Source organism: Falco rusticolus, chromosome 4 (assembly GCF_015220075.1).
Source record: "Falco rusticolus isolate bFalRus1 chromosome 4, bFalRus1.pri, whole genome shotgun sequence".
NCBI classification, from domain to species: domain Eukaryota; kingdom Metazoa; phylum Chordata; class Aves; order Falconiformes; family Falconidae; genus Falco; species Falco rusticolus.
The window spans coordinates 44,012,729-44,025,002 of NC_051190.1; the positions used below are offsets into that span (position 1 = coordinate 44,012,729).

The 12,274-nt window shown below is 59.6% G+C and overlaps 1 protein-coding gene across 1 annotated transcript; it reads right to left on the minus strand.

Moving 5' to 3' along the window:
* Positions 1 to 6,054: 6,054 nt before the first annotated feature.
* Positions 6,055 to 10,455, minus strand: IL12RB1 (interleukin 12 receptor subunit beta 1). Its single transcript, XM_037387167.1, has 15 exons — positions 10,267 to 10,455; positions 9,792 to 9,906; positions 9,473 to 9,642; positions 9,246 to 9,397; positions 8,683 to 8,719; positions 8,399 to 8,509; positions 8,233 to 8,315; positions 7,929 to 8,154; positions 7,669 to 7,839; positions 7,473 to 7,574; positions 7,224 to 7,363; positions 6,981 to 7,149; positions 6,755 to 6,851; positions 6,592 to 6,673; positions 6,055 to 6,489 (listed from the first exon to the last, which is right to left on the minus strand). Exons 1-15 carry the CDS (start codon positions 10,310 to 10,312, stop codon positions 6,109 to 6,111), a joined length of 2,082 nt encoding a protein of 693 aa, XP_037243064.1. The 5' UTR covers positions 10,313 to 10,455; the 3' UTR covers positions 6,055 to 6,108.
* Between the last annotated feature and the right edge of the window lie 1,819 nt (positions 10,456 to 12,274).

Below are 12,274 nucleotides of genomic sequence, written 5' to 3' on the forward strand. Positions count from 1 at the left end.
GGCAATGGAAAATTTTTATGACTTTTTGACTTTTTATCTAGTTGTTTGGGAGCGAGGAAGGAGCCGGGTGCCGCGCATAAACATGTCTATGTATAAACAGCAGGGACGGCGGCGGGGGATGGAGCTGCCAGTGCTGGGTGCCGGTGGGGACCCTCCCCACCAAGCTCATTGTCCTCTCTCCTGCTGGGACCCCTGGGCAGCGTCCCAGGTTCAGTAACCCAGAGCCATCCCCAGAGGGATGCAAATATTTTGGCTTTGTTGGGAAAAAAACCCCAACCCCCCAAAAACAACAACACTAAAAAAATCCCCCCACCCGAGTCATCCAACAGCAGCGCGTGATGTGTTGGCATACAAACAGGGCGCGTGGGGATGGCGCTCGCCCAGCCAGGGACACGGCACGGCACCCATGCCAGCACACAGGGACCGGCTGGGATCTGTGGGTGACACAGCCATGCCCTGTGCCAGGAGTGTGGCACACAGGGACTTCATGCCCAGCACTGCTGCCCTCCCAGCCACATTTGCCATCACTCCCAGGTGCTGCTTCACATATTGTGCAGAAGCGGCTGGCCAGCATGGGGTGCCTGTCCCCTGCCACATCTCAGGGGACACAGTGTGGTGGCATCCCATGCCCTGACTGCAGCATCTCCCCGCAGCTAAAGCCTTGCTGATGCCGAGTGTTTGGCACCAGGGAGGAGGCGAGCTGCACTGCTGCCCTTGCTGGTGGGCTGCTCCGGGTATCGGTGGGGATACAGCCGTCCCCAGCCAAGAGGCAAGGAGCAGGGGGCTGTCACCACTGCTGTTCTCCGTCCCCTGCCATCTCAGCCCCATCCCAGGGCAGCTCCCGCAACAGGGAAGACCCTGGCAAACACCATGGCACTGATTCCTGCTCCCCAATCTCAAAGTCTCCAGAAACAGGGCTGTGGCCCGTTTTTTCTTCCCCCACTACATTGCAAGAGGCAGTAATTTTAAGCTGATTTTAAGAAAAACCCTCAGTCTGAGCCCAGTTTGGGGGAGAAGGATCCAAGCCAGCTTGCAGGGATACACATACATTGCAAGCTTGCAATTAACACCCCCCCTCCACTTACCAACCTTGTTAGCAAGCTTGTACCCAATTACTTTTCAAATGCAAGGGTTTATGTAGAGCAGGGAGAGGCATTTTCCTGCTAAGCAGCTGTGTAAATGCCACTGTATCCCAGTGTGGATAGAGGCAGTGATAGCTGGGGGGGTCCCAGCTGGTTGGAGGTAAGCAGCGCTGGTGGGGCGGGTGGGCAGCTGTAGCACTGCAGGATGGTCCTGGGGGGCCCCAAGCTGGTTCTCTCTGCTTTCCCAGTGGGTTTTGTGTGTGAAAAAATGAGGGAGAGTCAATCTGCTTGTAAAGAGCTGGTAAACACATGGGGGGCGGCAAATCTGGGGTGAGGAGGCGGGGGGAATTGCTCTTGGTCCTGTATTTACTGCTGCAAAGCTTGGCTGGCTGCTGGCTCTGGGCTTAGCCCTTTCCCTGCTCGCACAGATGGGTGTTTACTGCAAAAATGGCATTTTGGGGGGGTTCTCTGGTTGCTACTGAGCCAGCTATCCTTAGCTCAACTCCGGCTGCCTGCTTGAGCAAAATATGTTTACGCCGCAAACCTCTGGAAGGCTCCGCTGCCAAGCGGGCAGGGGAATGTGTACGCCGATAAGGGCGCCACGTCCTTTCCTTCCAGATCACCTGATAGCCGGGGAAGTGCACAGAGGCAGCTGCCTGCCTCCCAACGTCCTTTTATCATTTCTTTTATTACATAAAGTTTTGGTTGAAAAAAAATAAAAATAAATCAATAGCTGTGGCTTTGCTGCACCAGGCTGCTGCCAAAGCCTGGAAAGCTTCGGAGGTGCCAGAGGCTGAGCTGCCCCCGGGGCTGCTGGCCCTGCGAGCAGCCATCTGAAAACATTAAAACTGCAGAAACAAAATATTTCCTGTGCTTCTCGTGTGGCAGAAGGAGAACATGGCTTCTCCTGGCTCACGTGCTGGGGCACACAGCATCCTGGTGGGATTTTGCAGTGAGCTGAGCATCCAGCCCAGCCCCACAGGGGATGGGGCAGCTCTGAGCCTCTCTGTGTTGGGAAAAAAAATTAAATATTCAATTTTGTTGGTGCTTCAAGTAATTTTCCATTCTCTGGTCTGGAAATAACACACGGGTGAAGCTGTTGCAGCAGGCGAGCTCAGCCTGACATGAGCAGGAAAGAGCCAGGGGTGCTGGGCAGCTGCGGGCCCTGTTTGCAAAGTAAAACTGCAGTTGTTGTTGTGACACTGTACGGTTGCAAAACACCAGCGCTGAAATACCCGTGACTTTCAAAACAAGCTGAGCCCAGCTGCAGCTGGTGGCTGGCTGCAATCCCTGTAGCCCCTTCCCTGCTACACAGGCATGGCTGAGGTGATGGTGCCAGTGATGTTTGCAGGTTTTTTTGGGGGGAAGAACCCCAGAAACTTTAGAGAGGAAAAGCAAAGATCCCCCAGATGTAGAGGTCCTTCTCCCCCCCGGATCTGCTGGGCATCCTGGCCACCGGGCTTTTGCAGTGCTGGGAGGGTGCGTGTCTGCCCCTGGGTGAGATATAGCCATTGAATTCTGCCTACAGAATAATAATAATAATTAATAATAATAAAAAATAATCCTAGGGATCAGTTTGTTTGCTTAGCGATTAACTCAAAGCAGCTCCTGAATGGTCACCTAATCTCCCCAGGAGCGAGTGGCATTGTGTAGGTAGTGGCAGGGGTGGCTTTTTGCCCAGCGAATAATCCTTCTCCCTGGCACGGCTGGTGGTTGGGCTGGGCTCAAACACCTTGTTGGCATCAGCTCTGCTCAGGGCTGGGGCTGGGCCAGGGGGGCAGGGTGCTGGGTGCTGGGAAGGGGCTGTGGAGGGGACGGCTGGATGAGGGAAGGGGCTGCAAGAGGGGCAGGTAAAGGAAGGGGTTGCAGGGTTGCAGCCTTCTCTGCTGCTCAGGCTAAATCCGGGCTGTTTCCCTGAGGAGGCTGGGAAACAAGTTAAACTTCTCCATCTGGGAGCAAAACTTAGCCCAGACCCACAGGGATGGACCTCACCTTCCTCAGGGGCTTGCACCCCTGAGAGTCGGTGTATGTGGGGCTGTAGCAAACCCCTCCAGCTCTTTTATGGCTTTCCTTCGGGGCCAGCTGAGCTCGCATCCCCCAAAATCAGGGAGCCTGGAGCAAATCCCCAGGCTCCGAGCATCCTCCTGCTACCCCAGCTGGCTGCACTGCATGCTTTCTCGGGATGTGGCGCTGAATTTTCTGCTTAGCATGAGTAAGCAGAGGTGTCATGGGGTAAATGCACCCCTGCAAATCCCCTGTGCTTTTGGGGATACATTGCCAGGACCCTGTGGGAATAGGGAGAGGTTTTTCCCCCTTAGGGCAGGGATACTCTGCGCTTGCCCTGGCAAACAGCACCTTCAGGTGGCACTGGCACTGCTGGTGTAAACAGCCATGCTGAAAGTCAGTGTATCAGACAATATAAAAAGGCGCCACAGGGCGTAATCAGATGTCCTTCTCTAAAAATAAAAGGCAACAGGTCTTAAATTAGCTGCTTGTAAAGGTGTCGGGGTACGTGTGTGCAGACAGCTGGGCCAGCTCCGCTCTGCTTGCCCAGGGAGATTCCAAAGCCGGGGGGCACCCTCAGGCTCAGGGTGCCTTTGGGATTGATGCTGACCCGGCCGTGCTCCCACCAGCCTCCCCATGCTGGGATGAGTTTTATTTCCCCTGTTGCGATGGCGTTTTGCTGCTTGCCCCAGCGCCGTCCCAGACAGCATCTCCCATTGGGTGTCACGATGTGCCCATTCTCAGGCTGTGAGTGGCAGCGGCTCTTGCCGGGTGTCACCGATGCCCTGTGGCGCGTCTGGGTCCTGTGCAGGGTCAGATCCGGATGGAGGAGTGGTGAAGGTCCTGGCTGTGAAAGCAGGGCTGGTGGCTGTCCCCAGGTCACTGGGCTCAGAGCAGCTCCCGGAGACTCATTTGGAAAACAGTCCTGTAAAACTTTAATTAGAAAGTCCTGAGCTGCTCGCTTACACTAATTGGCACAGCTGGCTTAATTAGTTTTCCCCAAGACATTGCCCATGGGGCTCTGTGCAGCACCGTGTTCCTGGCGGAGCACTGGCCAACTGGGGACACGTGTGGGCAAGGATGCATGGGGCTGTCGGTGGGGATGGGGCTGTCCCTGAAGGTGTTGGGGGGGGGGGCTCAAGTGGCCCCACGGGTGGGATGGATCCCCAGCAGATGCCCCCATGGGGGGGTGATGGAGGGGGGGGTGGTGGTGTCTACCATCCCCCGCCTCTCCCTGGGTTGTTTTTAATGCAGCAACCGGGACTGGCTGCCCTGGCGTGAACTTGTTCCATGACCAGGAATGATTAACCGGCAGTGCCACTGGCCCCAGGCCAGCTGCGTGTTTGCTGCTGCTGCCTGGCCTTCCCTCGCTGCTCTGGCCCCAAAAACGGGCCGTAAACAGGGGCTGAACCCCGAATGTGCGCCTGCCCCGGCGCCCTGCTGGTGACTGAATGCTTCCTCCACACGTGGCTGGCCTGGGGTGTTTCCAGCAGCGAGCCTGGCATTGCCCAAATCCCAGTAAAATCCCTAAATCTGCTGCCTCCGCGTGGGTTGCTGGGGCTGGGAGGATGCCAGATGCCCAGCCTCCAGCCGATCCCCAGGGATTTGGGGTGCTGGAGACCAGGGATAGAGGCTGCCGGTACATGGGGGCCCACGGGGTGATGCACGGCCGTGGGCAGAGGGAAGATGGATTTTCTCAGCCGGGAGGTGGGGACGCGGGGCTGGTGCCACCTCGTGGCTCCGCCGGCAGCTGAGACACCCTGGACGTGCGGTGCCGGACACGGGTGGGCACGGTGCCGGTGGGCACAGCGGTGAGGGGTCCTGCGTGCACACAGCCAGCCGGGACCCCCAGCCATGAGGGTGCCACCGTTGCAGCCGTCTCCATCCCCTGCCCTCCGGGCCGCCCGCCCTGGCTGGAGGGGTCGCGGGGAGGCGCAGGAGCGCGGCCGTGGCCCCGCGTCCCGGCGCGTTATCGGTTGTCGCCCATCGGCATCAGCGCGGTTTCCGCCGGTGCCGCGAGCAGCGTTTGGGTTAAATCCTTCGCGAGGCAGGACTGGGGCTAAAAGCAGCAGCGAGGAGGCTGAGCCCTGGCGGCTGCGGCTGCCGCACCACAGCTCTGCCGGTGCTGACTCCTCCCGGACTTCCCCGTGCTACTAACCCCATTTAATTATTTTTTCCCCTGTTTTATGTTTTGCGCTCTCAGCAAATAAACCCCAACACCTCCAGCCCCAGCATGCAAGGTAGACAAAACCATGCATCGCTCTTCAGCCTCAGCAGCGGCTCCAGTTCTGCCCCAGATGAGGGCTGGGGCAGCAGTGCAGCCCCGTGTGAGGCTGCTGGGGGGGAGCCTGCGACCCCGGGTCCCCCCCAGATCCAGCCCCACCGCCTGGCTGCATCCTATGCAGTGCCATGGATTGCCCCCAACTCTAAATCATCGCTGTAGTCTGCCCAGGTCAGGCAAAGAAAGCCATCTCAGCCCAGCTGCTTCATGCATTTATTTTATGGTTTTTGGTTTTGTATTTATTTTGTGAAGTGTTGTTGGTTGGTTTTTTTGTTTGGTTTTTTGTTTTGTTTTGGTTTGGTTTTTTGCAAGTAGCCAGTGTTTGGTGCTGGGGCTGTTTGTGCCTCTGTCCTGCCAGGGTGATGCTGGCCCCTGCAGTGGCAGGAGGCAGCTGGCTGGGGTGAAGCTTTGCCTCTTCTTCCGATCCAGCCAAGGAAATACCCTCAGCCCTGGCTTTACTCCACCACTTTCCCTTGTTATTTATCACCTGCGGAATGATGAGGCTGGAAAGCGCATGGCCAGATCCTGGCTCCATGCAACGCTGCATCTGGAGGCATAGCCTTTTGTGTCCTGGAAACCAGAAAAACCCCTCAAAGTGCCAGTGTGACTGTGACCCCACAGAGTGGACGCTTGGCATCCCATGGGACACCACACACACCCCCCCCCATCCCCCTCCTGCCATCCATCCCCACTCTCCCAGCCTGGCGATGGCTACAGCACAGACTTCTGCAGTGATGGGTCCTATCCTTCCTCATCCCTGATGATGATGGGTTTGTCAGAGATGAGCAGGGCAATGGGGACCAGCGGCTGGTGTAGTCCATGCCTCCCCTCCTCTTCCCCCTCCTCCTTCTCACTGGGTGGGTGGTTGGTGCAACTGGTGCTGCCAGGCGATGGAAATCCCACCGGGCTCGGCACCTCCTGCCTGCGGTAGGCAAACGGCAGCTCCTTCTGGCCACCTGGCTGGCATGCTGCTGCCAGCTCTTCAGCCCCAGGGCCAGGCTGTGGCGTGCCAGGCCACGTGCTGGTGTCAGTCAGCTCCTTCCCAGGATTCAGCTCCTTTAGCAGCAGCTCGGCTGGGCTGAACCTCTCGGAGGGCTCCACAAAGCCTGGCCGGTGCTGACCCTAAGGGTCAGATGCAGTTGGGGTGGGAACATCCCATGCCAGCACTGTGCACAAGCACGTGCCAGGTGCGGGATCCAGCCCCTCCTGCACTTTGCATCTCACCTGGTTCATTTCGCCAGTGGCAAACTGGATGGCTTTGCTGCCCATGGGCTTGGGCAGGGGTGGGAAGAGGAGGCGGCAAGCCCTGGGGAGGTGGGGGTTGGTGAGGAGGTGGGGAATGAGCTGGGTAGCCAGAGCAGGGTGGGGACAAGGGTGCTGCAGTCACCTCTTTTTGCTGAGCTGGTAGATGGCAGCCATGGTGGGGAGACCGAGCAAGATGCCCAGGTACTTCAGGTTGTATTTCCACACTGCTCCCTGGGCACCTGGGGATGGGCACAGCTGAGTGATGGCATTTCTGTCCCCGGCACCCCACGTGGGACATGGGAGCTGTTTTGGGGTGAGGACGAGCACCCCATGGGGAGCAGGGAGGGGATGGGGTCTCCAGCCATTACCCAGTGCCTTGGTCTGGAAGTGCCACCAAGCACCACAGGTCCCCTCGCTCTCCCCTGTCACCTCCCAAACGCCCACCCTGTAGGCTGTGCCAGGCTGTAGGTTTTGGAGGATGTAGTGCGATGCTGCGGCGTCCGCTTCACCGTCTGGGCAAATGGAGCTGGTGGTAGTCTGGCAGCTGCCTGCAGGCAGCACCCTCCTCCTGCCCCATGGGGGGGGGGGGGGGTGTCACACTCACAGGTCACGTTGTCACCCTCAGCTGCATGGCAGATGAGGTACTTGGCCAGCGCCCCAGGACAGGCAGCACGGGGGGATGGGCTCCACTGGAGGACAGCAGCAGCATCCCCAGCGCTGGCATTGATGCGGATGGGCACAGCTAGCGAGGCTGCATGTGATGGGGGGTGGGTGCAAAAAAAAAAAAAGGGGGTGGCATTTCAGGAAAGCCTCTTTTTGCAATTAAATGGGGCGCAGATGCTCCATGTTTCCATACGTACCATTGCTGGCATAGTGGTGCTGCAAGGCAAAGGTAGACCAGCCCCGCACCGGGGCCCAGCTGTGCACGGCGAGGCGGTAACACGCTGGTGCTTCCCACGCTCCTGGGGCAGGAACTGAAGATACCAGTTAAACCCATGCCAGGATCCAGCTCCAGGTAGGGGGGGGACAGGTGGGCAGCTTGGGGGACTCCCTTGCCTCTCTCCACGTGGATGCTCTCAGCAGGGAAATCCCGTTGGATGCAAATGCCCTGTTTCGGTGCTCCTGGCAGTGGCTGCTGCTCGAAGCAGTAGGCGAAGCCAGGGCTTGGTGCTTCCCACTGCGCCGTCATGGTGCCACCATCCATGCTGATGTCCTTGAAGCTGAGATCTGGGATGAAACAGGGAATGTGAAGGATGGCTGGGAAAATAACCCCCTCAAGGCTGCCAGGGAGCTCAGTCCTCCCGCGGGGCTGGTACCTGCACTGTGCTCTGCTGGCACACGGAGCTGCCGCGCTGGCCCTGGCCCGGCGGCATTGGCTGCTGTCAGCAGGATCTCATACTCAGCACCACAGAGGGTGAGGTTGTGCACCATCACCTCCCCCCCCAGCACCACAGCATCCTCCTCGGCCAGCTTGGCACAGCGGCACACCAGCATGCGGACACGCAGTGTGTAGGTGACATCCCCTTGCTCCTTGGGGGCTTGCTGGGGGAGGGAGAAAGGGCGGCTCGGAGGATGAAATGGGGGGGACAACACCCAGGAGGGTCCCTGCTGCTGTCCTACCTGCCAGCTCAGCCTCAGCACCCGCTGCCCATCTCTCCCCAGTTTTCCCAGCTGGTAGCTCAGCACTGGGCTAGCCAGGATTTCTGCAAGAGGAAGGACCCTGGCTGGGCTATCGGCATTTTTGGGAGCCGTTGGGATCCCACCGGCCTCCTCCCCTCTTCCTCACCCTCAGGAATGAAGATGGAGCTGCTCCAGTCGCTCCAGTAGCTGCTCCAGTGGGAGGGCTTGTGCCGGAGCTGAACCTCAAAGGCGCTGTCCCCCCCCAGGGTGCAGGTCACTAGAGTGGGGTGGCAGGGTCAGGCGGTGGGTTCCCCCCTCCTTTCCCCCAGCTTTTGGCCATCATGGGGTGCTGGGAGGCCAGGAGGGAGTGTAGGACAGAGCCCCACTGTCAGGACGTAGAAGCACCCCCAGGAGACACTTGTCCCCCGCATCCCCACAGGCCAAACAGACCTGAGTCATCCTCATCCATCACCGTCTCGCACATCACCTGCAGAGAGAACAGGGATGAAGACACCCAACCAGTCAAACCAGTATGTTACTGGGACGTGAAAGCAATGCTGCCCTGTGCCCCCCCCAAACATCCCAGGGTCTGGGAGAGCCAAATGGGGTGCAGGGGACATGGTGGCCAGGAGAGTCCCCTTGGCTGGGGTACCATGCCTTCAGCCCCAAGACCCTCCTGGCAGCAACTGAGAGGGGTGGGGGGTCCCCTGCTGCAGGGGGGGTTCGCTGGGGATGAGTGTCCAGATTTCATCTGTTGTCGTCATTAGTATAATCTGGGGTTTTGCTTGTGTAATCCCCACAAATTGCAGCCTGATCCTGTTATGGGCAGCAGCAGGAGCCCGTGGCCAGGAGGATGCAGCAGAGCCGATAACGCAGGGAAACAGATGGGACACGGCCAGGTTTGTGGGGGGGACACAATGGTGGCATCACCAGCCCCCCACACTCCCCCAGCTGCCATGATGTTACTGACTGTGCCATTGGTCACCACCAGCTCTGGCAAATCGCATTTCTACCTGCGTCCAGCTGCTGTTGCCCATCATCCGGAAGCGAGCCTCCCGCTGTGGTGGCCGGTCCCCATGGTGGCACGATGACCTCGGCATCTGCAACCTCAGCCGGCCGCCGGTCTTGGTGAATGGCATTGTGGTGGGGGGTGGGTCCATCTTGACTGTAAAGATGAGGTGGTTATTGGTGCCAGTGCTGGCACCCAGCCTGCCCCCCCCCCCCTCCCCGGTGTGCTTACCGGCCTTGTTGAGATACAGCGTGAGGTTGGGGGTCCTGTGGATGTGGTCCCCCCAGCGCGCTTCCACCCAGGCTGTGACATTGGTGAGGACGTAAATATGGTGATGCTTCAGGGTGTATGTCGTCCTTGCACCCGCCTTGAACTGCTGGCACAACCTGGGCATTGCATAGCTGCGGGGGAAGCAGGTGCAAGGTTGGATCCAGGTGGGTTTGGGATGCGGCGGTCACGTATCCCCAAGTGTCCCATGTGTCCTGCTCAGGGGACAGCCTAAGGGCTCCCCAGGACGTGGTGCCCACCCCTGCCACAGTACCCCACTCACCAGAGCGTCAGAAGGTAGGACGTGTCGCTTGTTGGGCCGTGGGGTGGCCAGGAGCAGAGGAACCAGCGGGACCCGCAGCGTTTCCAGCAGGAGAAACCAGGGCCCGTGGCAGTGCCTGCGGGAGAGGGCAGCGGCTGGGGGGTCCCGCACCCCAAACCCCAATGCGTTGGGCAAGGCTGTAGCCATCACCCGATCACCATGTTGCTTGCCCAGGGGATCGGAGCAGCCGCACGGGTGATTCCCACCCCAAAAACCACCATTTTCCTGCTCCCTGGGTTTGTGGCACCGCCTGGTGCCACTCACTCTGGCTCCTGCCCGCTGCTGGGGGGTATTCACCCGGCTTTCCCCCGTGCCTGCGGTTTCGGGCGACCATCTCCATCACCGCGCTGGTTCCGTGGGCCTTATCGCCCCTGGATCGTTCAGTGAAAGTCTTTTGAAATTATCTCTCATCTCCTAGCACTGCAGGAGCACTTACCACCCTGCGCCAGCACCGCCAGTGCTGCCAGCAGCCACCCCAGCATCAGCCACCCGAGGTGTCCCACGCCAGATCCGAGGCTCCGCTCCCCTTCCTGGCTGCCCGCTCCCCCCGGCACGCGGTGGGTGCCCCCCGCAGCTCGGCGGCAGCCCTGGCCCTCAGCGCAGCTTTGCGCACCCAGTGTTTCCTCTTCTGCTAAAAGCTGGCTCAGGGGTGGCTGCTCCTGGGCGGGCAGAGCGCAGGGCGGGAGTGCACGCCTCACTTTTACCAAAAGCAAAAGAGAAAGTAACCAAAATATCCCCCTTTTTCTGCTGGTCCTCAGCCAAACCCCACCACCGCTGCGCTGTGTGTCCTGGCCACACCATGTGCCTCGGGCTGGTGAGAAGTGCCAGGTAAGCAAAAGAGATGTCCTGTGGTTCGGGGGGGCTGGGGTGTGTGTGGCTTTTTTTTTTTTTTTTTTTTTTTTTTTGGCAGCACGTTTTTGCTCCCCTGCCTGTAATGGAGCAAATCTCAAGCGGTTGCTCCAGGGTTGGGGTTGTTTGGGGTTTTGGCAGCATGTGTGTGTGCACTCTCGCCCAAATCAGGCTCCTGTCCCCATCCCTGGCACAATTTGTCCCCTGCAGCCACAAACAAAGCCCCAGTGAGGCAGGAGAGAACGGTGTCACTGGGATGCTGGCAGCCGCGTGACAGGGTGGGTGACCCCCGGGCAGCAGAGCCGGGTGGCACTGAGGGCTGTGCACAGAGTCCCCTTGTTCCCACAGAAAGTGTCCCCTTGTGTGGCTTTATGCTCAGGGCTGGAGGGCGGTGGTGGCGGGAGTGTCCCCATGCCGGGACGGCACTGCAGGGACCCCACCATCCTGCTGTGGTGGGCATGGCTGGGCTGGGTGCGCAGAGGGTCCCTCAGCACCTCCTGCTTCACTGTGTGCCCTTGCCAGCCTGCCCTGGGGTGCACACCGAGCTGTGCTGTGCCATGCCAAACTCAGCCATGCCAGGCTTTGCCGTGCCACGACTGGGCTGGACTGCCATGCTGTGCTAAACTGGGCCAGGCCATGCTGGACCATGTCATGCCAAGCTGTGCCATGCTGGACCATGCCATACCATACTGGACTGCACTGGGCAGTGCTGGTCTGCGCCAGGCCATAAGGGCCATCTGTGCCATGCCAGCCACAGGAGAGACCTGGGCTGGACCACACTGAGCCAGGGGGGCTGTTCTACCTGTGCACTGCTGTGCCAGCCCCAGGCCGTGCCGTGCCAGGCAGTACTGAGCCAGGAAGACTCTGCCAGCCAGCCTCAGGCTATTCTGTGCTGTGCCATGCTGGTTTAGCCCTGTGCCATGCCATGCCATACCTGACCTTGCCATGCTGGGTCTGGCATGCCAGGAAGACTGTGCCAGTCCTGGGTGGTTCCATTCTGTGCAGTACCAGCCCCATGCCATGCTGCGCTGTGCCACGATGTACTGTGCTGTTCCAACCCTGTGCCATGCCATGCTGTGCCGTGCCATGATAAACTCTGCCATGCTGGGCTCTACCAAGCCAGGCAGACTGTGCCAGCCCCAGGCCATGCCATACCACGCTGGATCCTGCCATGCCAGAGTCTTCTGAGCCAAGCAGACCATGTCAACCCTATGCCATGCCATGTTGTGCCAGCCCCGTGCTGTGCCAGCCCCGTGCCATGCCATGCTGTGTTGTGCCATGCCAGTCCCGTGCTGTGCCTTGCCATCTGCATGCCATGCCAGGCCCCCATGCCGTGCCAGCCCATGCTGTGCCGTGCCATGATAGACTCTGCCATGCTGGGCTCTACCGAGCCAGGCAGACTGTGCCAGCCCCATGCCATGCCATGCTGGACCCTGCCGTGCTGAGCTCTTCAGAGCCAAGCAGACCGTGCTACCCATGGACTGTGCTGTGCCATGCTGTGCCAGCCCTGTGCTGTTCCATGCACTGTTGTGCCAGCCCCACGCCATGCTGTGCCGTGCCAGTCCTGTGTCGTGCCAGCCCCACGCCATGCTGTG

Coding starts and splice junctions, on each gene's coding strand:
- IL12RB1 (XM_037387167.1), bottom strand. CDS start 10,312: ATGCTGGGGTGGCTGCTGGCAGCACTGGCGGTGCTGGCGCAGGGTG. Junction 9,398..9,472: donor GCTGTATCTCAACAAGGCCG/GTAAGCACACCG, acceptor TCATCTTTACAG/TCAAGATGGACCCACCCCCC. Junction 8,510..8,682: donor GATGGATGAGGATGACTCAG/GTCTGTTTGGCC, acceptor ACCCCACTCTAG/TGACCTGCACCCTGGGGGGG.